We start from the raw sequence: 25,658 nt of genomic DNA, 5'->3' as shown, positions 1-25,658 counted from the left end.
ATTCATTAATTTGCAATTCCAATGCATGCATTAAATACACTTCCAAGTTGTTAAGAAAGACTACTCACAAAGGTAAGTCATAAAATGCAGCTACTTAGCTACTCAAGCCAATGCCAAATTAGGCACCCACTGATGGCAACAAACATTCTTCACTGCAAGTTTACTCCGCAGAGTAGCAGGTGAGGAGTCACGCACCAGGCCAGGAGCGATCACACGCTGCTGAGTGCCCAGTGAAAGCATTTAGGAACTGCCCCTGCTTGCAAACATAACGCTGATCTTTCACAAGAAAAGTCACGGTGATGATTAAGAACTCACTCATTTCAGGCATTTCACCCATTTCCTACTGGTTCTAGCACAATCCAAAATTAATAGCATATGCCATTATCATGTGAACTGAAAAAACAGACTAGAAAAACTGAGACAGACTTAAGAATACTATTTTTTGATAAGACATTTTGCGGTGTTCAGTTGTACTAGAAATACAACCCATTTCACATTGGTTTTAAAAATGTGAAATCATGTAGTAGATTCTTCCTGTTTTCTCAGGATTATATGTGCAAAGCGGTGCCTGTTAAGATGTCCCCCATAAATACAGAGTTTATTTTTTTCTCATGTTAATGTATCATCTATGCTTAGGATCTTGCCTACACTGACTTACCTGCAATATAGTTCCTGTACCAGAAATGCAGGAGTGAAAGGAAAAAGATGCACAATACAGAGATATTCCCACACACCATGAATATTTTTAATAAGGTCTATGTCTAGATTAGTAATAGCACAAAATGGAGATAGATATAGATATAGATATATAGAAAGAGATACAAATCAAATGACAAATGTGGTCTGGCAAATGATCAGCTGTGTATTTTTGCTTTTCCTCCAGCAAAAAGGTAAAACTTTTCAAAACACTCATAAAATTTTGTATAAATACAGTGTTACAGAGGTATGCAGCATGATGGCTGTGCTTAGGCTGTCACAATTCTTACCATGGAAAGTGCTAAAGACTCTTTTAAAGGCGCTGTCCATAAATTGCACCAGAAATCTGGCAGACAGAATGGCTTTGGGGTTTTATTTTCATCTTTTTAGTAAACTCAAAACAAAATTTCATTAGGTCAGTTAACTATCTTCTCCTGCTAGAGTACCTGGTGAAATGTAAGGGGTGAGAGACTGATGTCTCTCAACACACAAACACTGAAACACAACTTCATTCTCCCTTTGGCATCACAGAGGCCCCCACCTAGAACTGCACCTGCTGTACTTGAAATCAGAAAAGACGTTCATAGACAAAACAATGCAACTTATACAGGAAACCTCAAAATGCACACTTCACAGAACAGCTCTGTGAAGGTTATACAGGTTATATAGGTAATGTATTTTCAAACCTTTTAAAATATGAGTCCTTTATATGTAATTGAGTTTGCTTTCAAATGATTATATTGTACATATACAAAAAAAAACAAGCTGGAAAAGCCAGATGTTTTAATCTTTTACATTATTGTTACTCATCCTTTTAAACTAAGTGAGTGCATTTGGAGGCTTGTTCTTTCTTCATGTTACAGTATTGCCACTAGTTAACTTGAAAAAGGTAAGAGTTAAGGGGTCTAAGCTCTTAATATTTCTTGGTTTAAATTTCTGCTCTTTTCATATAGTGTTTTTGTCTTTTGATTAAGAGATGGAAAATGTTTTTGATCTGTATTTAAGCTCAACCATCCTGCATCCTTTAAAAGCAGGATTCTTCTATAAAATCTCATCCTTTTATGTGACTTAATTTACAAAGATGTTACCTAATTATAATTATTTTTCTGGTGCAGCATAGCTTAGGCACAACCATCTGCCATAAAGCAATGATTGAGTTAGGCAGCTTGAAGAGCTAAAGAATGATAACAATGGAAACTTAAATGAATGATATATGAAATTTTCTGTGGCAACCAAACTGTACTAAAATTTTTTTTAAAGGCAGGTATGCATTTGAGTTTAAAACAAGACAGTGGTCAAATAAATATCCTTTAATAAAGAAAAAAGGAATCATGTTTAAGCACCAAAACTGTAAGTATGATGTTACATCGCATGTACAAGAAGGTGAGTTCAGTACTTTGTGTACAGGTTTAAACTTGAGTCATGATAGTAAAAAACATGAAATACACAGCAATAAACTTGCATTGCAGAAAAGCTGCACTAAAGAAAAAAAGAGCAAAAGGCAAACAGTTACAACTTTTTAGTTTTTAGGTATTGCTGGAAATGTTTGCTTAGTTTTTTACCTTTTTTTAAGCACGCTCTTTGCTTAATACTTTAGAACATGGAGCATTATTAGGTATAGTAAATTTGCAGAGTCATTTACAATAAAATATGCATTTAATAGGTCCTTTGAATATAATGGTGTGAAAGAACTTCCTTAAAGMCAAGCACAATGTGCTAGTGTTTGATTCTACCTATAGTATTGCACAAAGCTAGTGAATGGCAAATCAGTTTTCCTTTGATTATTTCTCATTTATTCAACAGGCTTAAAAAAAAGAAGTTAGTTTCATTAACCCTCCCTGGCTTCATTCATGCAAGTCAATCTGCAGCTGTCTGTATTTCTTGAGCTTTCATCTTATGATGATGTTATTTGTAAATATGTAAAATGAGATCCAAAACATATATAGCAACCACAGTAACATGTTGGGAGATGCTAAGTGCGTGTCCCTTGTTCCCAACGCCTATTCCCCAATTCAGAAATCAAAAAAATTTCCTAAAGGAATCTTAAAAATCAAGCTAGTCTAAGGCAAATTAATTACTGACTTGGTGACAGTCTCTTGAACAAAAGTCTCTGCCCTGTTAGACTATACTCACCAAAACAGCAATCATCATTCTCTTTTTTTTTTTCCAAATGGACACACTACTGGTTAGTAGCCTTAGATATCAGCTTTAAATAATAGTCTACATTGATATTACACTCAGCAGAGTAAAATTCATTGCTTGGTCATTTTCCATATTAGAGGTACATCAGAGCATTCACATTTGAGAATGGAAAGAAGACCTTTTCTGTCAAATTCTGCAGCTCTAGGCCACAGACTAGAGAAGACCTGAATCACAATACAAATACATAAATGTTGGGTTGCAGATTCACCACAGTCAGAGCTGGGAGTTTTGGATTAAGAGTCAAACTGAATGGGAAGTGCAAAGAAATGTATATACAACAACAGCCCCTCCCAAAAATATACTGGCATGCCCACCCACCCTCACCCCTCCTAAAAATTTTAAGTACATGTATTAGGCAGCAATTAAATATAAATTCACTTTGTAGGAAAAAATTAAATTACAGTATATTTATAGGTTAAAAACAGCCATCGCTGTACTTTTTACAGCATTGATGGCAATATGTCAATGTGCTTACTACACCAAAGAGCAATTTGCAATCAAGTTTAGAATGTGCTACTGTGTCACCTCCAGTAGCAGTCAAATCATGCAACACACTCTCCCAGTAAGGTGCTTCTGTTTACTCCTTTTCTTTGCAATAATCTTTGCTTGTTCTTAACATTATTTTTCTAGCACTAACCATAACAATATAGTGTTCATGCTTATGGAATCATTACCAGAAATAAATACAGGTAAGGTAATTACATAAGCATTACAATGAAAATAGTATCTGCTTACACGAGTAACCTTGAGCACAAATTACACTCTTGAAATTCAGTGCAACAAAGGAATTAAGGGTTACATTAACCAGTAAAAGTTTCTGCTTTCTCTTCTCATGACGTTGAATCTTCAATAATACTCCTGTCATTACTTTAATATTAGACTTTACAGAATATAGTGCTCATAGCCAAAATGATTCTTTACAAATAACATAGTGAAGTATGTTGACAACATAAGATCAAACTAATTTATTGTTACAGATATCTGGTGTAGGATGCAGACTGTCAGATTTTTTTTTTAACCCTGAAAGGGGGATGTCTAAGGAAAATAAAGCTTTCATCTACCCTAAAAAGGCAGCTTAACTAAAACATGAAAACATGGTAGGAAAGTGAACAAAATAAGAATATTGGTTATTTTTAAAGGATCTGGAGCCTCTATGATGGAGAGAATGAAATTCATGTAGATGCAAATTCCATTTCTGATCAAAAGGCTATTGTTGTTTACCTTACATTTTAGTTATTTTAGTAGAAATTTAGTATTTCATTCCTTGTTCCCACTCATAAAAGATTTTCAGTCCACAAATAAGCATTTGTAGAACAAACATTATGCATCCTAATTCCTTACCTCACTGGATCTGTTATACTAAACTAAAATGGTTTTGGTTTGAACAAAGCAAGCAAGTTTCTAGGCATGGAAAGATCCTGAAAGCTGACAAGTTGCTTAAGATAAACGACTGGCGATAGAACAATGCAGCCACAACAACGAAGTCCAGCCACAAATGGCAAATACCAGAAATTTGCAGGAAGGTCTTTTCCATGGAGGCTCTTTCCTTGCGTATATTTAAGAATAAGTGCCCTTTCCATAATGATGCTTACTATGATTTCTCAAGCACCAACACATTTATTAGAGCTTTTCTCAGCTAGACAGGTGCCAAACTCAATGCAGGATTGTCATAATTTAAGATTCTCATGAATATACTTAGACTTTTCCCATTAGCTGCTCCAGCCATCCCACTACAAATTTTCACATTACCGAGAAGGATGGGAATGATTTTATGCATTAGCCTATATACTACATATGCACAATTTTTATACCAAAGTGGAGAATTATGTGAAATTGTGACATCTAGTGACTCATGGAAGATTAAAATCTGGGATTTTTTTTAGCAGTATGTGGAAAAAACCATTTACTTTCCACATTGAAGATGGCAATTGGAACTGATATAAACCGCTACGCTCAGCATAACTAATTTTTGTGTGCGCATAAAATACATGTTCCTATGAGAAACCCTTTTCTACAAACTAAGCTATTACAGGAATCTAAGATTTTAGCTAGGCATAAAACATACCAAGAACAGTTATTTTTTGAAATCATGCACACATTTTCAAGACAAAGTTGACAGACCACATGGCAAATAAATCTGAAAACCCTGCAGTGCAGTACAGCATGGAGCTACTTGGATATATCACAACACAGTGATAAACTGTGGACGCAAACATTGTGCAAGAGGACCATTACACCTATATGGTAAATCATACTATTTTCCCTTGACTTGGAATTTTGCCAGTGTCCCATATCCATACAGTAAGGAATAAAAATGCAGGCTAGAAAACAGGAGAAAATGGACATAGAAGTTGCCCAATCAACACTATTAATTTAGCACTAAGTTGCACATGAACTGTATCATCTGAATTACCATCCGAAATCATAGATCTGCTTTGTGTTATGGCCATAAATTCATTCAGTTTTGAAGAGTGGTGTGACCGAAAATTCAGACAATTGCAGAGCAGAAATACACCACTCCCTTCAGTACAGGCTATGTCAAATGATTATAAAAAATTTTGAAATTACTGTAATTGGTGCCCAAATATAGCATCAAACAACTTACAATCACACCATGCACTCAGGGTTCATAGCAGATTTGGGGGGGGGTGWGGGAATCTTGTATTTTCAGGTACTTGGAAAGCCTGGGAACACTTGAGTGTTTCCCAGAGCTGGTCTTCTCCTGAGAGAGGAACACAGACCTGACAAACAATTCATACAGCAGAACTGATACAACTCTGAAATAATGCTGCTCGCAGGTGCTTTGAAAATGAGTGTTCACTAACTTTAAAAATAAGGCAACAACGTTAAGAGAATGCCTGTCAGTAGCAAGGGTAAAGTGACATCCTTTTGAGATGTTTGATAGAACTTTGCTTTCAGGAAAGCCACCGCAAAGCAGCTGAAGGGTCCAAGATCTGAGGTTCCTTTAGGTGATATAACCTATTGCTACAGTAAGTACTCCTGTTCCTATTTAAAAAAGTAAATGGCAAGACATGAAATCTCCTGTTATAAACATTAACACAGTACGTGTTCCATTATATGACAGCAGCAATACATAACTCCACTCAAAAAAAATCCACATAGTAATTTGTCTTTCACAAAAGGAACAGTGAATGGAACATATCCTATATAGGAAAGGGATGGTATTTTTCTCAAACACAGTGTATGTTATGCTAGTAAAAATAAAATACTAGTGAAAACTTAGTTTTCTTAAGATTGTAATAAAGGTTGATTTTCTAGATGGTACAAGACTACTTGTATCTCTGTACTGACATAACTCTTAGAATTGTAATATTATAAGAGTAGCTGCCTGCAGCCATTAGTCATGAAATTTACGGTTATTTTTAAGTATACACTGCAGAGGAAGTTGCAACTCTCCTTCTTAAAAAAGTCAGGATCAAAAGGGAACTTGTTTTTCAGCCAACAGGCTTTTGGGTATGAAAGAGAAATATTTTTGTGGCCACTAAAGGGAATAATAAAAACCAACAAGAGAAGCATAATTTTCACAACTGAAGTATCAGTATGTTTAAGTGCTTTGATCTTTTCTAAAGAAGGCTACTTACAGTAATCAAACAAAAGCCATTTCTAACCAAGTGAGAAAAATAATTTTAAAGTATGAAATTACAAAATATTGCTTCTTATAATAAATGATTAAAGTATAATTAACTTGGTTCAGCATAGCTAAATATTATTTTTAAAAAGCATGAAAATGTCTACTTTAAAAAGTTGTAAGACTACATATGTCCTTCAAAAAGGAGCTGCAGTATGCCTTGCTAAATGTACCATGTTGGAAACAAACACACTCTTGAATATGTACTGAGTTCAACTCTTAATTCTCATTATGCTGTAGTCACTTGTTATTTTTCATACTGACATACACTTCTTCACACTAAGAAGAAAAAAATTTTAGTTGCACAATACTGAATTTCAGCTACTGTAGTGCAACTATCCTGGTAAATTAGGAATTCTGCTCTTTTCTGTAATATCACACTGCTACATCGCAAGCTTTGCTGCAAGGAGCTATTTAGTCAGTTTTCAAGCAGATGATATATTCAGTGCAGTGAAGGGTACGTTTTATAGCTGTTTTGATATTTTAATCAAATCCCAAAGTCACTCTAACAACAAGTTTTCGCCCCACTCAAAAAGCCACTCTCACTTAACTGGCCACACATTACTTGCACAAGTATTAAAAGTGGGTAAGCATCCTGAAGATCTTTTCTTCTTGATTATATAAAATGCACATCTAAACAACTTAGCTTGCTGTCCAACCCAGAATTTTTGGAACAAATTCAAGAAAAAAGTGACCTGAAAATCAACATTTCAGGCTGTTTTTTCCCACATACTGAATCATTTGCCAAAGAAAGCCTATTTCTTTGCCAATGAAAGCCTACTGTGGAATTGATGGTCAAAACTGCTGGCTCTGAATTTTCAGAAATGAAGAGGAAAAGTAATCTTCCACAGGGGTTTCTTTTCTCACTTCAGTGGCTGTGAATCACCTGTTTGAAAAAACAAAAAAAACAAAAGGAACTGCTGAAAAGCTAAACAGCTGAACAAATCCCCGCTGTTCAATGCATCAGGCAATTCCAAACATGCAATACTGAGCAGTCTCTCTAACAGCCTTGATTCTCTTTGCTCCCAGTGCAAGGACACTAACTCAGGAGCCAGGACTCACAGAGTATGACCACAGCTTCTTTTGCCTTATGGTGGTGTTGGCAGTGAACACAGACTAGAGCTTGAAGAGGCCTGAAATACTGCATTAGAAGACTCTGGAGAGCAAAAGGTCTTTTCTTCACCCAGCTACTTTGTCCATTACTCCCAGGAACCCAGAATTCACGTTACCTACAGTACTCAAAATGCACTATTGGCATTTGTGGGTACCACCATTATGTATATGCACACAGAAGGGCTCGGGCTACTTTTGATAACCAATAATCTTCTGTTTTCTCATACAGAGCTACCACATCTTTATACTGCTTGTTCAACTAGTACTTCAGATACACTAAATGCCTCAGTAGTTTTGAACATGGTTTACTGCAACTATAAGGAAGAAACTGCTCTTAAAAAAAGGTAGTCATGCAACTTTATGTAGACGTTAACTCACAAAATAGGTAATACAAGAGATAACTAGATTGTCTGAAGCAATCAGTTACTATTATTCTGTCTTCAAACTTCAATAATTAAAGAAATCACTTCAGCTTATTAGTCCTGCCTTGTTAATATTCTCCTTTTCCACTGCTGCATATATTTTAAGACACTTTTCTGCATTTGATAAACATATGTCATTATATCAGATTTAACTTTCATTCTTAAGGCAAATAATTGCATTACATTTAGCCTATAGCAATGTATATATATTAAACTATGTAATGTATGTGCCCATATACTTTTGTATAACTGTTTTCAATCTAAAATCTCTATGCAACTGTTTTTTTATGTGTGCAGAGCGTACAGTTTAAAAATCAACAGATTAATCTTTTTAATAAAGCATGGTATTAAACTGCTAACCTGATAGTAAAAAAACTATTCTGCCATTTCTACAACAGACTGTTATTAGATTTTATTCTTGTGTAATGAATTCTGGGTAATCAGTTTATACGTTCAAGTAAGCACACTCATCTATGTGAAAAGTGTTTATTCAGCTGAATTTCACTAGGACTATGTTTCAGTTTCTCCGTTCCTAAAGTCAGATTATTCCATGCACCTGCACTGCAAGGGCAAGCTTTTACTTTCTGACTTGTTAGCCTTCTTATACATCTGTTTTTTAATCATCTGTACTATCTGTTAAAAAATCTCATCTAACTACATTATTTTCATAATAAAATCTGATGTTGGTGAGAGAAAGCAAGTCCCAGATGTGTGAAAAATCTCCAAGGAGCACACTCAGACCTCAGCATTTGGCAGGACTGCATCTTAAAGGGGGAAAACATCATAACTGTGCACTGGTAGAACACTTTACATTCAACACAGCATGTCTTGAAAAGGAGACAGCAACTGGTGCACTAAAGGTACTTCACAGCAGTGACTTTCAACCTGCACTCTGACTTCCTTCTAAAGGGCTGCAAAGGTAAAGGTAAAAAACCCGTACGCATGTATACTGTCCAGCAATGAATACATAAGACTTCTAAAAGAGAATGTGCTTCCACTGGAAAATGTTTAGGGGTCCACCAATTAGATTAAAACAATTCATACCACTCTTGGATATATTCCTTCCATTTTTATGTCCCATAGTATTAAAAAGTATTCTTATTAAAAATGCAAACAAGATCGCAAAGAATAAGTTACGTTTACTAAAACCACAAAGTCAAATCACAAAGTTTAAGTTTGGTCAATTATCTAGGAAATTAAAAGAGAATAAATGCACTGAGAAAGTCAAGTCAGTTCCAAGGTATGTCTTTTGTTATTTTAGCTATGACTTAATTGCTGAATGGCTGTGGCAGTGGGAGTTTTCAGTATGCAAACAATATAAGAAGTTAGAGTGGTCAGTGACTACAGTTAGATCTAGGCAGAACCGCTTCCACTATGAGTTTCAGCAAGAGTTAAGTACAACTCCATTCCTGGATTTCCAAGTCCCAAACTAGTAGTACATTTGGTATAGAAGCAGCATGCCGTAATTAAACAGTATTAAATTACTAGGGTGGTCAATGGCTACTTCATAAGGAAATAAAGGCAACATTTATTTTCCTTTTTAAAAATTTAGAATGTAGTGTTTGAAAATAGCATACCAATGGAACAGCTGGAAACATAGTATTTTATAATCAGCACAATATACAGGAGATGATGGGGCAAGTCACCATCACTTTTTAAACTGCTGTAGCACCTTATCAATAGTCACTCTCCAGCTATGGTAATAACTAAACAGGGTAGAATTGCCTCACTGTAAACATTCAAAAATATTATCTTCTTCCTACTGCTAGATGCATTGCAAGGTTTATAAATATCTGTTTTACATTCTTTTTAAATATCCTTTGATTTTTGAACAGGTTTTTAAATTCTTAACAGATTGTCATACATCTCTTTTTTCCAAATTTTAGATACTTGCAGAAAAGTTTACTGGAACCCTTTATTTACACTTAATTTCATCCATGTGCCAGCAGCAGAAAAGAACCACCACTGAGGAACAGTGCTGTACGCAGTTGTAATCAAGAATCTCTTTGTGCTACTAGTGCAGCTTTAATTATGAAAACTAATCTCTTGCCAGTTTCTGTTTTGTTCTGAACTCATTAACTTAATCTGCTGAAGTCTAATATCTGCACTTACAGGCACTGAAGTTTAATATAATGTAAGTTGGTGGGATTTGTATGAATAGCAGAAGTATAAATTGTATTTGTAAATTTACTGTTTATATTCTCGAAATTCAATGAAGTCAAAGTCTTCACAGATTTGAAAGCAAGCTATCAAAGAGGCAGCTACAAAGGGTAACAACCAACGAGATTTCAGTGTGTACAGTGGTCAAATCTAATCATCCTCAATTTGGAGCTATTCGGTCTGAAGTGTTTAAACACACTACGTTTTTCACAATGCCAGAAGCAATTAGAAAATATCTGAAGTATACGGTGTGTCCAAGAGTGATTGTGCTGCTTTGTTACTTAAAAGCTTTTTAAAGCTTTTTTGTAAGCTGCAAAGAGTCCCTTCAATTTACTAAATAGTATAGAGCTTTTTACAGGAGCAGTACTGTCAATATTCAGCAAAAGTATTCAAACATAAAAAAGGCTAAGATGGTGCCTAAAATGTTTTTTCTTACTATAAACCTTAAATTCCTTTAAAAAGTCAGTGATACTAAGTTCATATTTGCACTTTTATCAGTTCAGAGGTCAATGATAGTTTAGTTGCATTCATACTAAGTCTCCTAGAATGCATAACCTGAGGCTTAGCAGCTATTGTTATACAAAAAGTGTTGAAGAAATAACTTTAAAATTTAGGTTAATTACAGGTTAATTTTCCCAGTCTGTGCAAGGCAAACTCTCCTCTTCATCCTCTGATTCAGGTGATGCTTCCTTAATTCGTCGCAATGCTTCATGGATGCTCCTTGTCAGAGGGTCAGTATCAGGCAGAATTGTAAAAGATTCTCTCAAAACATCCTTCTGCACTTTCTTCAGTTTCACCCCTTTCCTGATCTGTGCCAAGATGTTATTGCTATCATCTTCATCAGGAAAAGGAGGGAGACTTCTCTGCTCAACTTTTCTTAAGTGAAAGCTACCACGCTTCAAGGAAGCCAGTACTTCATCCATCGGGGAACTCACTGCAGTAAATCAAAAGACTTTCAGTATTATTTTTACTAAATTTATTCAGTCAGGGTCTTCATTTATATTTCCCACAGAAGAAAAAGTAGCCACATGCAGTTAATGCAATAGTTCCATATAGTAAGTATAAAGGAGACTAGCATTTTCAATTTTATCATTCTGTAGCTGTATTTTGGTTTTAGCCTCTAAATTTATCTTCCTCATTACCAGGTCAAAAGTGGATTACGCAAACAAATATAATTTCTGAAAACAAGTAAACTCACATCAGGTATGAAGTAAAACTCTTGGGCAAGATGGCTTTCCTCTTTGCAGTCAGGAAAATCAAAATGGCTACAATGAATAAAACTCTTAAAACCCACCCTTCATTCTATGTCCTGACATCAAAACTTAGGTAACAAGCATGTAAACAAAGTACTGGACTGTGCAGTCAAAGAAACACAAGCACAGAGGAGAACCTACACTCTCACCATCTGCATTTTGTAGCGGATTTTACCTAACTCTATGACTACTACTCTATACCAGTGCGGGAAGCAGCGGTATAGTCAACTGCAACAACATAAAATTTTCTGCTCCTCCACTTTCAACATGGAACTTTTGATTCATGTATGAGCACCTAGTCACAGTATGCCCATATAAATACTCTTCCCTCATAATTACGGAAAGCAGAGAAGTAACAGTTATTATTTTATCACCAGTCCTTCCTTCATCACCAACCTGAAACTAGTCCTCTGCAGAAATAAAATCATTAGCTCTTTGAAGAGCTGGAAGTAGGCAAGATCTCTATGTCAGAGAATGTGATATAATACTCACGGTACAACACTGCAAACTAGCTAGCACAAGACAGCACACACAAAATGCAACATATATCAATCAATAGATGAATATCCATCTCCAGTTCTTCTATGTCTGTTGTAGAATACATTTTTAAAACCCTTTGCATTTATGAGTGGACTTTGTCCATCTGACTAAGGGCACTGACAGGGATAGACAAGACGAAAAGACTGGAAGTAAAAGAAGAAAAAAGGATTGTATGTTTGAAGGGGAAAAGAAAGATCTTAATAAAACACTCATCTGTCAAAGAAAAGAGACAAATTTCTGAAGAGGTTTGGAACATTATCCTAAAACTTACAGAATAGAGAGCAGCAGGTAGAGTACAGGTGCAGATACTAACAATACTCTCAAGGGGGAGGATGTAATTTGATTTTATATTTGCCCTTTTATGATGTATATCAAATTACCCACACAATACATGTTTTATATAAAATTGATAGATAAAATGGGTCATATATCCAAAGCTGAATTAGTGGAGAAACAGTGTCAGAAAAGTAAACAATAGAACCACAGGAAAAGAAAAATGGAGCACAGCAGCATCAAAATTAATCATGGACTTAAAACACTACACCTGCAACCTGCAAGGCTCTTAAGAACTTAACAGTTCTGTAACTATTCAGTTGCTTCAAGGTATTTCAGGGATTTAAGAATTCTAGAGGAAACATACCTGTTTCTGTCTGGTAAGACAAAAACATTTCTCATTTTGATTTTATCTGGATGAGTGAAAATGTCAACCATTTCCTGTAATTGCAACTGACAAAGCTATGGGGAATCTTTAATAAAAGGTTATGGTTATTCCAACCATATTCCACTAATGTGAATCAAGGCCTACCCAAGGCACTTCTTCTCAGCGACTTTCAGTGAAATAGCACAGCTGAGTGCTTTCGAAAATCCCATCACTGATTTTCAAATAAAAACTTAGCTCTAATATAGCATTTTTCATCTAAATGTCAAGATTATGATGTTCAAACATGGATATTGTTCTCTCTATTTTATATATGGGATAAAGAATAAACAGACGGTTAAAAATAATTAAAACAGAATCACGTAATAAATTTGTAACATATCTCCCAACTCAGCCTTGTGCTCTGTCTACTCAGTTTCCCATTAAGTTTTTGATCTTTCAAATCTTTCCTAACATGCTTTGCTGAATGATTAAAGATTTAATTCTCAATTGTTGTTAAATGTATATATCGTCACTTAGCTCTCAGGGGACTTAAGGATTTGTGGATTTTCGGACAAAAATTTGGAGAAACCCTGAAGAAAGCATTCTCAAGGCTTCCTATGTCCCAAGACAGGCGTTCATTTTACTAGGTCATAAATTATGTTAAATTCTCTTACTGAAAAACAATGAACCCTCAGAGGAAGCACATCATACTTAGTGCTAACTGCAAACAAGACAGAAAAAGATTCTTTGAGCCAGTGCTTAACTCCCTCTTCTAGGTAGTATAACATGGTCTATCACATAATCCCTTTCATAAGCTTTTTCTGTTTAACTGAACAAGTACACAGTACACTGTCATAAAGGTCCTAACATTTGTTTGAGTTGCCAACAATCTTCAGCTGAAAAGAATTTAACAATTTTTGCATTAATAATTTATAAATCAGAGTATACACTTTTCTATATAGCAATTCAAAAGAGAAATTGGTACATTGCAACTAAATACACTGAAACAAAAACATTACCTCTCCTCCTCTGTAAACTCTCTAGATCACCTGTCTTCTTAAGCTTCTTCTTGGCACTGACTAGCTGACTACTGTCAAACAGATGTGCTGCTGGGATACTGGAAGAGTGCTGGACTCCCTTCTCCTCGCTCTGCCATTTAACAAGGCTATCGGTTTTCTCTAAGGATTTGGTGGCATCTTCCTTGGAAGGCAGAGGTGGGGGTGGAGGTGGAGGTGGTGGAGGCAAAGGAGGAGGAAGTGGTACTACAGTAACAGTCTCTGGTTGAAGCTCATTACTAATGTGTGGAGAAGTACTAACATGAAGCAGTTCAGAGGTAACACCATTGGGAGGTAACAAAATATCTTGAAGTTGTTCTAAGCTTCTGGATTCCTGCACTTCCAAAGGCTGAACTATGCTTTCCAGTTCCACCTCTTCACTCTTCTCTTGGGTTTGTATGGTTGCTGGCAAAGATTGAGGCTGATCTACACAGGATATTGAGCTGCCTGTACATTTTCTTCTTGCATGAGCCAGTCGTAGTCTGGTTGATTTAAGTATTACTTGCCCAGGGTACCGCTAAAGTGAAGCAGTTATTTACAGTTAGATAAGTACATGCAACACACTATTTTAGATACTAAGTAACTGTCATTAGCCTTTGCCTTTCTGACGAGCAAAATTTATTTAAGTATTTTCATTCATTTTGTTCTGGAGGTAAAAAACAAAGCAAGAATATCCTCACTTGTATTAGTGATGCAAAAATGCAAAAATGATTCATTTTCTTAATTTCTTTTCTTGGTTAACGTAGATCTGGTTGGTCTAGTTAGGTATACACATGGGTTAAAAATGGGATTCACTAAGAACCAGATTCTATATTTGAAATAGTGTTTTTTCTGAAAACTGTAATTCAAAATTCCCTCTTGCTTCCCTTTTCTAAAACTGACCAATGGTTGTCTCTGCAACAAAGTCCTCAAACATTTTGAGAATTTCCAAAGTGTTTTTAATTTAGTTCCTAAATTTGCAGCCTGTCTTTTCAAATTACAGTTTCACCCATATCCATTTTTATGCAAAAGTAAAAACTGTTTCTGAAAGTCAAGTCTAAAACATTTTAAACATTGTGGCAAGCCCAAAGCAATAGAATTCATATCAATACAAACATATTCATATATAATATAAGTTCATTAACAGGTGCTGGTTGTAATAAGTAACCTTGCTTTAATTTACAGAGACTATGCAATTCAAAAGCCTTACAAAGAATAAGGATGTAAACAGTGTTTTGCTGAGCAATACAACTTTCCAGTAATCAAACTTCTCATACCAGTACTTTATTACATATTCAACACAAACAAAAATTGTCTTCACCAATTAATACAGTCTCTGTTCTCTTGCACTTTCATCCCTCTCCTCATTGCCTCCCCATCTCTCCATCTTCTATTCCTTTTCTGAGACTTAGATTGTAATAGGGAGGGCCAGGAACTGGCAGGTGTTCTGAAAAACAGTGGGAGTGGATGGGTGTATGCCAAATGATAATGCTCTTTGTGTGAAATATCATTTGGATTATACTTCTGTTAGGGAAGTCTGCTAAATGCCTGGCCAAAATGCTTATCAAAGCATTGGGAAGGCAATGGCCAGAGAACTTTACTGCCACCAATGCCATATTCTTTTGTAGATTTTCTAAAGAACAGTTAATTATTCAATTATTCTGCATGCTCCTGGAATGCAGTGAAAATTTCCTCTTCAAAAGAAAATGGCAGAAAAGAAGAATAACTCTTCTTCTGTTACCTGTTTAAATGTGCGGAGTCTGTCCAGTGTTTTCTGTCGCTCCTGACTAACCCAGGAACTCTTTCTTTCCTCCTCATCTTGTAGTTGATCTCTCTTCTAAAAAAAGAATATGGAAAACATGTTGGACACTACATCCAGTGCTATGTCTAACATGAAAAACTGAATTAAAATAACTCTTCTTCTAATTGTTAGGAACTATCTAACAATCTCTTCTCTAATAAACATATTTCTGAACTTTGAAGCTTTGCCTTTTTTTTTTTTGCCTTAAAAGAAAAAGAAAATAGCTATTATGCATTTCATATTTTATAACCTTGAAGAAACATGAAACTCAGCAAAGAAAGATTGAAAAACACTGGAACCTTTTACCTTAGAAGATGGTAAATAACAAAAGACATGATAGAGTATTATCCTGAAAAACAGTATAAACTAAAATGGTATAAATTAGCCAGAGAGCAAACCAGTGTTCATTTTCTCTCATACCAGGAAAAAAAAGGATAATAATCATAAGGCTGCACATTTAAAATAAGTAATATTAGTATTTTCATAGTGCAAGAAGCCATAGAACTCAGTGTCTCAAAATTCGGAAGCTAATATTTAGCAAATTCTTGGAAGTAAATTATTATAATTAAGTTATAATAGTAAACTAAAGTTTTGTATTTAATGAGCTTAACATGTCATTATTTAATCCAGCCTGATTTTCTGTAAACTTGACTAAATAAAGGTTTGAAGCTCTTCCTCACAGCCAAAACAGTGACATGGTTTTCTTGCCTGGGGATCTTACCTCAGTGAAAACACACACTTGGATCCACCTCCTTTAACTAGTCATCCATTTTCACAAAACTTAAGCAAAGTTACTACATCTTTGAAATGAAACACTACTCTTCAGTCAGATTTATTGAAAGTAGACACTAGTTATCCAAAGGAAAAAGTTAGTGGACTTGTAAGTTCAGAAGTTATCAAATGGGAAAGTAACAAAATCATAGAACAGATGACTGTAAACAAAACTTTCTAAGCAGAAATAGCAGTGTTAATTCTTACAGGTCTCATAGCATTAAGTGTTACTATTAAAGGCTGATCTTGATCACTAACAGTTCAGATCACCTTTGTGAACTTTTATTCTCATCTAGCCAACATAAAAGCAGTTCCTGCCTACCATTTTCATAAGTCAGTGACTTGCCTGGTATCCTTATAAAGGTCCAATTTCTGCGCTTTCAAAGGGGGTAAGTATAGAGGCTTTAGGGAGAGGAAGAGGAGTACATGGCTGACAAAGGACAGGAAACAGAAAAAGGAAGCAAGGACAAGAAGCATGTGGTTAAAACAAAACAAACCAAAACCAAAACAAAAACAATGGGGCTAAAAAGTTACAAAAGCAGCATGAAGAAAAGATTACAGCAAGAAGAACAAAGGATAGTTCTCCTACCAGCACACCTGAATATTTCATATGCAATCAGGTTGAACTTTTCCTGAAACAAAGGCTTGAACTTTAGGTTTTTTTTTAATATAAGAATGGTGAATTTGAAATTCTTATCTGGTTTCAGGTTTGGACACCTTTGAGGTTATGTTTTCAAAATTTTTCATGAATACCAGTGGCTGAAAACCTATTTTAAAATAATAGTAGAAATTTTCAGTCAAATTATTAATGGAAAAAAAGATTTAAAACAGCATAAGGTTCTTTATATAATGTAAGTTGTCAAATCTGTGAAATAAATAATTTAAAAAAAAAGTAGTGTCTGAGAAGCAAGAAAAAGATCCTCAGCATAGGCAAGTCTTATTCTTAAAAGTGATAAATGAACTGCAATCCATATAGCAAAGTCCTTTGCTTTATTGTTTCAAGTTCCTGAAAGAGTATGCCAATTCGTGTTGTCTTTCACTAGTAGCCTTTTCATAAAATAAATTATGCAACTGACTCCCTGGACAAATATATCAATGTTAAAAATGTATAAGAATGAAATAGAATCACTTTCACTGATCTAATTGGAGCCTGAATTAAAAAGACTTGGATTTCAATGCATGTTTGACAAAGTCATCATTATTAAATATTGATGCTATATCAGCTCCCAAGACCTAGCCCAGAATTTGAATATTCTTTAAGATAAAGTATTATTTACAACACAACAGTTGGACTAACTAGCTTACTTTCTGTGATGAGACTGCTCAGAGAATCATGGAGCACATGTTTGGAACTACATATTTTACACAACACAATTCAAATGCTTTTTTTTTTTTTTGTAAAAAGCAAGTGAAAGAAAAATAATGAATGATCTTATTACCATGCAAAGATAAATATGTAAGGTTTCTTTACTCATTTCAGCATATCTGATACTGTACTCAGAGGTGTCCAGAATCATTTATGTGCAAATGTTAACAAGCTCTGCATGCACCCTTAGCCTAACAGTAATCACTTAAGACTGCGAACCTGCTATTAATGAACTGCTTTATTTGCTTAGGTTCAGTGTTACCCTAACACAGCTATATATTTCCTCTCACCAGCATAACACGAAGTCCATGGTCCAAAGGTCAAGGATACACTTTATCTGTTTAAAACAGCCATCAATGAAAACTGCTAATGAAAGTATAATGAGGAATACAAGCAATTAGCTAAAGGCTAACCTCACTAGCAGAGAGCTCAAACTTACTAGCTGCACAGTATGGTGCAATCTGTACTCCTCCTCGCTCTGGTGACGCTGCTGGATCTTTTCATTATGCTTTGCGATACAGATCTCCTGCAGAGACATAAAATGTTTTCTATAAAATATACATTTCAAATATCAGCTTATAGTATGAAATGTAATATTTAACAAACAGCACTAAGAATTAGAAAAATAAAAGTTACAAAACTAATCTCAGACAACTGTTCAACCATGCTAATTTAACTTACAATTGAAACCATAAAATGTAAACAAAATCAAGAAAAAAAACCCCCAAACCTACTACTTTTAAGTGCTAGAAGAATATATACAAGTAACAGTGCTTGACAAGTCTGTTCTACAATACCAGTAGAGAAGTGGCAAGACATGATGATTTGTCAAATAGTTGGGGGATCATAAAATCCATGTGCAGTTCCATGTATTAGTATATGTGGATAATAGTAACTAACTCTCAAATACACTATGTATTCCTGTTTATGCAACTAGGCAGCTTCCCATTTACAAGTGTCACTTCATCTTTTGCATGTACAACCAATCTGTAAGTACAAACATTGATAAAATTGTTATAATTTTATGCATGCACAAGCAGGTTCCCTTATTACACAAAATTCACATCTGAAATGTCAAGTTTAAAAGCAAGCATTTATTGCATCGCCTGAGAATAAGAACAACAAACTAAAAAGGAAACAGGACAAGTTACAATAGATGACAAGATGAGACATGACACTCAAAACTTCAGACAGATTATAGAAGAAAACTGAACTGCATGAAGCATCAGCTGTAAAGAAGAGGAACCTGCAGGAATTCAGAGTAGCCAAGAGATGGACCAGTGCACAGGGCAGTACCGCAGGCCAGGAAGTCAGACAGCACGAGCAATGAAATCGGGCCCAAACAAGGTCAGATGCGTAGTTAGAAACAGGTATCACAGCTGCGTAGGAGGGGGCAGTGCCGGGCAGCGCTGTGCAGCGTGAGCACGATGGGAGAGTGCTGCGCTGAGGGGCAGCCGCCCTGCGCGTGCGGAGCCCACCGAGCTTCGCAGCCCCAGGGCTACGCGGGGCACCTGGGGGGCATCAGCCCCCATGCACGATACTGCATTGGTGCCGGAAAGACAGGCAGTCAAGGCGGGGAGAGACAAAAAAGCCCAACATTAACTTTTATGGAGCTGCAGAAAAAGCTACATTCTCCTAAAAGCTGACAGTGGACACAAAGTGCTTACAGAAAAGGTAGCCGGGGCTCCTGTACACCCAAGAAACACACCGTCTTAAAATGTTTCTAAACAGTAAGAGCATCAATTTTGCTGCAGTATACACATAATGCTCTGACAAGAGTACAGGTTTCTGAGGAAATGCTCTTCCCAACTTCATCAGAGGTAAATATACAGCTAAGGAGTGTTGCTGGTGTTTTGTTTTGTGTGGTGGGGTTAATACCAAGGAAAAGAGGTCAACTGATACAACTGGAAAAGTTAATCCATTAAATTTTTAACTGTAAAAGTATATACTACCTAATTTCTACATTTCAAAGATGCAGCAATAACTTCTGAACGTTATAGAGATGCTGAAGACTTTTCTTAATACTTTTATCTTCACAGTTTATTCTCTATTTATGTGCTAAGTTCCATCAAAACAGTATTGTAAAATAATGAGGAAGATCATATTTTAGATTTGGAGGGGTTTTTGACACATTGGCAAGACTAAAGAAAAGAAAAACAGTATGAGAGAAACTTTAATATTCAAATTACAAGAATATACTCTCACAAATACTTTAGGGGGTACAGCTTTCTGAAACATTTTCTGTTTAGCATCAATATTCAAATCTTTCTGCATAAGAACAATAATGCTAGATATTTTAAGTATGTAAAGAAAGAGGATAAAATGGTCCAAAACATATGGTACTGACTTTATACTAAGAAAGAAATGACCTACTTTAATGTAATTAGGTCTCTATGACGTGAAATAAAGCAAGCAGCTAGGAGAGGCTGAAAACATGTTGCAGCACAGGATTAGAATTCTGAATCATCTTTAGTAATTACAGAAATGGTCTAAAAAAAGGCTGCAATTTCGTAGGGACAAACGCAGGGTTTTCATCGTAGACAAGATAAGTGACTGCAAACAGAGGATGAAGAACAAATAGCTAGGCTTCAGCACTAAAGAAAATGACCTGGAGGATTAAGGTGGATGACAAGCTGACCATAAATCGACAATCTCACACCGGCAAAAAACAAAGCATCATAACTGGGCGTGCTGGGTGTATGTGGCCTGCAACCCATCTCCAGTAACGTTCTTGTTCTACTCGGCACTGGTAAAGCTTCAGCTGGAGCAGCACGTCCGGCTGGAGCAGCACTTCACTGAGGACGCTGCCAACTGTACAGAATTCAGAGAGCAACAAGAAGTACTGCTCATTTCTCTTTTAATCACCTGACTGATTTCTGTCATATCAGATTGTGCTTCTATGGCAAACCAGAAAAGGGAAGCTGATCAACCATTTCAGCCCTTCTCACTGGATAAACTACCACAGTTAAATATAATATTAGCACATAATATACATAAATATAATACTAATATAGATCTCTTTTAACTAGTTCCAATGAACCAACCTTTCAAATTGAAAAGCATCCCAATAAAAAAGTCAGCTTCTCATTCAGTAAGCTCTGTATGTGCAGAAGGCATATTTTATGATTTCTGTTTTGGTGTGTCTTTAAAATATAATAATAATATGAAAGTATATGAAGTAATCATATTTCAACTGTTACTGCAACTACAGAGCACCTGCTTTGGCATTAGCTATTTAAACTGCATGCTTGCAAAGTATCAAAGGTGACATATTAACCAGACACAACAGCACGTCAGGAAGCTCCCTAGGTCAAAGCATGCACTACAAACATATTGCGAACAGCTTCACCAGCCAGTTGCTCTTCCCTGTCCACTTACGATAAGGAATAGTTTTCCTGTACATACAATAATTGAATTTCAAAAATATTTTTCTAGACACCTTCTGCAATGTCTTTTTCACCCTGTCTCTTTGCTGTGTAGCTCCCTAACAGAGCAGCTGTTGTTTCATACTATACCAGAACTGATACTACCGTGCAGCCAGCAGGGGGTGGACTCAGATAACAATAGATACATCCTGCATGCAAAATCCATCACTAGCTTTCAAGAAATATGGAAAAATAATGAGACAACTATGAAAATCTGATTTTTGAATAACTAGCTCACTAGCATCAACACAAAGGATCATCAGGAAATGATTGCTCAACAAATGCAAATACATTTTGGGTAAGAAACTGAGAGAAGAAAGTCTATACTCATGTCAGCACAGCGAAAGAGGAGACAGAACATCAACCTCAGTAAAACCGTAAACTTAAGAAATGCTGGCTCAGTAGCTCAAAATCACAACTGAATGAGGGTTCTAACAAAAGATCTTTAGCCAAAGTTTCTAAATAAAAAAAGTTTGTTACAATTATTTGACCACAAAATTAAAAGATAAAAAGCATCAGCTGGAAAAAAGGGAAAAGGATTTCTAAAGAGCAGACTGTGGAGAAGAAGATTGTAGTCACAGAAGTATATAGGCTTTATATTACCTAAAGCCTTATTCTACACATAGTATTTGATCCCCCTTAACTCACAGACAAGATTTTCAAATATTTGGATGATGAAACAGCCTTCTCCAAAAAATAAAAACTGATGTTAAGAGAATTGCTTCCTATTGTTTTGTTAATCACGGTATCTGCTGCCAGAAAGGACACATTCTCTTAATGGTACCTTCAGTCACCAAAAAGCTAATATGCAACAGCTATAATTTCTATATTCCTACATGTATCACAACATTGTGGTACACACCACTTAATGCACAGCTTGCTATTTTGTTTTCGATTACAGACCTGTCAAGATCAAAAAAAAAGGGGGGGGGGCATCAAAATCCCACCAACCAAAACCAAAACACTTGTTTACAGTTATGTTTTAAGACACTTTGCTGAATCAAGCACAGTCGGGAACACAATCTGAAAGCATTGAGCAGACTCTTAGACTCTCGGTTCACCAATAGATGTTTCTGAATCATGACAGACAGACATACTTTCAAGAAAGAGATTTACCACACAGCACTTGCACTGTCCAAATCCACCCTCAACAACTCATTCGTTTTGCACTCAGCATTCAGTCACTGACTCACTCCCTCTCGCCGTCGAGATTCCACTTTTGCATCCCACCTGCATCGCTGTTCTGCATGTGTAAATTAAACTGCACACTCTTCCGAACAAGAACCTTGTTTTCTCACAGGTTCATAAAATACAACTACACACAATAGGCACTATAAGTAATGTTCATTAACAATGTGATTTGCAATGTCACTACAATAGTAATTCAAGATATAATGCTTGCTTATATTTGAATCAGACACAAGACTCTTGATTTTCCAGGTAATTACTAGTAAGCTTAGCAGGACTCTGAGTTAGAGATGCATTCAGCAATAGTAAGAGCAGCTACAGTAAATACCTGTTTAACATAAATACTTATAAAAATGGCTGTGTTCTTTTCTCCCCACCAAGTACTGTAAAATGGCACAGAACAACTGATTCTGCCTGTTCTTTTTGCTCAGATCAAAATCTTTGATTTCCCCCTGCAAATTTAAATAAATGTTATTTTAATCTGTGTTTTCTTTGGTAGCTGAAAGCTAAGTATCTGACTACAGCATTCAATTGCAGGTATTTCTACACTGGGCAATAAAGTTAGTACAGAGAGCTGAAACTAGTTCAGAGAGTGCTGCGATGTGCATGCTCAGCAGCAAAGTTTCACACGGACACATCACCTCAGGTCCTGAAAGCAGCAGAGCCACACTATTCCAGCACAATGTTAAGCAGACATGACTGTACCACTCCCAGATGCAGAGCCAGATGAGCAATGCTACCATATACACTCTGCTTCGTGTCTGAGTGCACAAGTATGCATGCTGCACCTAGTGATATAGCCTAGAACAAGCAATTCCTTCAGCTTAAACAAGGTATTTTATCATAGTAGAACCTTAAAACAAATGAACCAGTAGAAGGTGACTGGTTAATTATACAGGTAAGAAGTCAAGCTAAGAAAATCTCTATTCCTGCTTCAGGGTCGCTTCTCAACTTCTCCCCTGTAAGTAAGTATGGAACAACAACCTGCTTCTAGCTATTGCTTTATTTCCTCTGTTACGCTTCAGATTTAGATATAGATGTATTAGTTATAAATGGGAGGACAGATCTTACCTAAGCCTACCGAAACTGTTTATAAAGGTGCGATCTCCCACATCATGTGATGACTGGGAATATACAACCATCCCGTGCCCTGGTACTAATTCAGAACAGGGTCTTAACAGAGACTTCTGTATAGCCTTATACTATATAGTCCTGGGTGAAAACATATTTATTAAAAAGTATTAAACTGACATCTCAAAATTTTGATAAATTATATTCATTAAGCTTCCTTGCTCATTAATAATGCATACTGATGTAATTGCAAACTGCTAAGGAACAATAAACAAGTCGTTCTGGAAAAAGGAATGAACATATTTACCTACACTTGATACACAATTTCAAAACATTAGCCATATTGCAACAATTTTCTGCACTAATAGTAAATAGCACAAAGTAACTTAAAAACACTACCTAGTTTTACAAATTAAGAATATATATTGGATTTAATGTATATTTGACGAGTACAGAAAAACAGAGAATCAATGGCACGATACATAAGTTAAAAGGAAGCGATGAGAGAATGAAAATACGTAACTCATTAGTAAGACAGTATCCTTGAAGATTCTCTTCAAATTAAAAAACAAGATACAAATCTGCTCTCTGTAAAAACATGCTACAATCTCCACATGAAAGTATTCTGATTAACAGAAAAGAGTAACTGTTGATTTCCTTTCCTGTTCTGCTCCTGCAGTTCTAACTGATTAAAGGTTCCCTTAAAGCTAAACAGATATACTGAATCTCAAATATGTCAATTTGATAAAAACATGCCATTGTATTTGTCTAGTAACAGTGTAAAACAACTTTTAGTAAGTAGTAAATATAATCCATGAAAATTCTGAGAGACTTAGAAGCTGTATCTGAAATGCAGTCTTTTAAAGTTTCACTAAATTTGTTAAGTATGCTAGAATTTTGCAGTTTAAAGTACCTTTTTATTTCTGAGGTAGGCTTTCTTGGCTGAAATACGTCCACGCCTTGCTTCCAGCTGGCGGATTTTTTGTTGTAATTTCTGCAGTTCCTCTTTTTGCAGATGTACAGACGTTACCATATCCTCTTTTTCAAGCATGGCTTCCATACTTTCGTAAGTGTCATAATATACCACTTCATCTTTCTTCTCTGTTTTAAAAATGTCAGCAACAAAAAGTCAAATCAACAGTTTGTATTTGATTAACATTTTGTTTTGTTCAACAACAACCCCTCCCCCACTGAGTAGGAAGATTTAATGTAGAAGACTGCTATAGTCATTTGAGAGGAAGAGCAAAAACAAAAGGTCAGAGTGACAGCGCTAAAGAGCAAAGCTTGTAAGGCTTTATAAAGTTGATATGAAGAACAGAAATCAACATTAATGAAGCACAGCCTGTTATTCAGGTAAGCTCAGAGTATTAAAAAACCAAATGCAATTGTAAATGTTTGTTTGTGTCTGTAGCCTAACTTCGGCACAATGCCCATGCATATCTTTGGGTTTCTTAACTAGCGTAAGTTACCTGTGATGCACCATAATACTCTCTGGTCTTCGCTACAAAGTTCAGGACATACAGGCTCTTCGTAAAGCCTTTGGCATGAGATTCCTCTATCACAAACTACTACTAATTTCATGAAAGGGGAGTTAGACAACACAACAACACTAAAAATTCTCTCTTCGGAGGTTTTTGACCTCCCAGTCACTGCTTCTGCTCAGAGGCAGCAGTGGGAGGGTAACTTTGAGGCCATCCTCCAAAGCATTACATGCCTGAAAAGGAGGTCATTACTAACAGTTTTATCAACACTCATGATTGTTAGCCTCCGGAGTGGAGCATTCAGTATAACATTGAGCTTATCTCTGATGTTGGCTTCTCATCTCTTGCCAAGAGGGAAAAGAACGAGAATTATAAATCCCTGCAGAATGTTGGGATGAAGGAGAAGCAAAGGCTGCTTGTTCCCTATTTCACTGGCATACCAAGTAGGATATGTATTGTAACACACCAAGAGGGATATGTATTATTGCTGGCTTAAACAGGCGGATAGGGCTGGCAGATTGTCCAGTGTCCACTGTGCAGCACCACCAAACCTTCTCATTTCTCCTGATTCAACTGCCTGTCAAGAAGATTGTAACTTCTTTTTCATTCAGCTTCCTCCTACTCCTGCTACTAGATAATTTGGAGAGAGGGGCAGGGATTTTTTCAGAATGCTATCCATTTTAAAAGAAGTTGTCATTCATGTTATTTGTATGTAAGGTCTCTGCTGCAACCAAAATTCACAGAATCACAGAACAGAACAGAATTCAGATTGTATCATGCTACTTTCAGCTCAGCAGAAGACATGATACTACCAGAAAAGGAGGAACAGGAGTATATTAATCCTAA

The 25,658-nt window shown here is 36.0% G+C and overlaps 2 protein-coding genes across 2 annotated transcripts in view; one reads left to right on the top strand and one right to left on the bottom strand.

Annotated features, from left to right (window-relative positions):
* The window catches only part of HOMER1 (homer scaffold protein 1), a 133,453-nt gene extending 122,593 nt beyond the window's left edge, over nt 1–10,860 (top strand). Inside the window, exon 11 of the mRNA XM_026073767.1 lies at nt 7,577–10,860. Coding sequence (XP_025929552.1) covers nt 7,577–7,618 — 42 coding nt within the window. The 3' untranslated portion in view covers nt 7,619–10,860. The remainder of the gene's footprint in view (nt 1–7,576) is intronic.
* Nucleotides 843–25,658, bottom strand: part of JMY (junction mediating and regulatory protein, p53 cofactor) — a 73,795-nt gene continuing 48,979 nt past the window's right edge. Inside the window, exons 6-11 of the mRNA XM_026073761.1 lie at nt 24,245–24,432; nt 18,087–18,173; nt 15,451–15,546; nt 13,695–14,247; nt 10,866–11,176; nt 843–7,433 (exon numbers count right to left, since the gene is read on the bottom strand). Of these exons, the coding sequence (XP_025929546.1) occupies nt 10,869–11,176; nt 13,695–14,247; nt 15,451–15,546; nt 18,087–18,173; nt 24,245–24,432 (1,232 nt within the window). The 3' untranslated portion in view covers nt 843–7,433; nt 10,866–10,868. The remainder of the gene's footprint in view (nt 7,434–10,865; nt 11,177–13,694; nt 14,248–15,450; nt 15,547–18,086; nt 18,174–24,244; nt 24,433–25,658) is intronic.

This window comes from Apteryx rowi, unplaced genomic scaffold (genome assembly GCF_003343035.1).
Source record: "Apteryx rowi isolate R43461 unplaced genomic scaffold, aptRow1 scaffold_377, whole genome shotgun sequence".
NCBI classification, from domain to species: domain Eukaryota; kingdom Metazoa; phylum Chordata; class Aves; order Apterygiformes; family Apterygidae; genus Apteryx; species Apteryx rowi.
The sequence above is the reverse complement of the archived record's forward strand: the minus strand, read 5'-3'. Positions and strand labels throughout refer to the sequence as shown.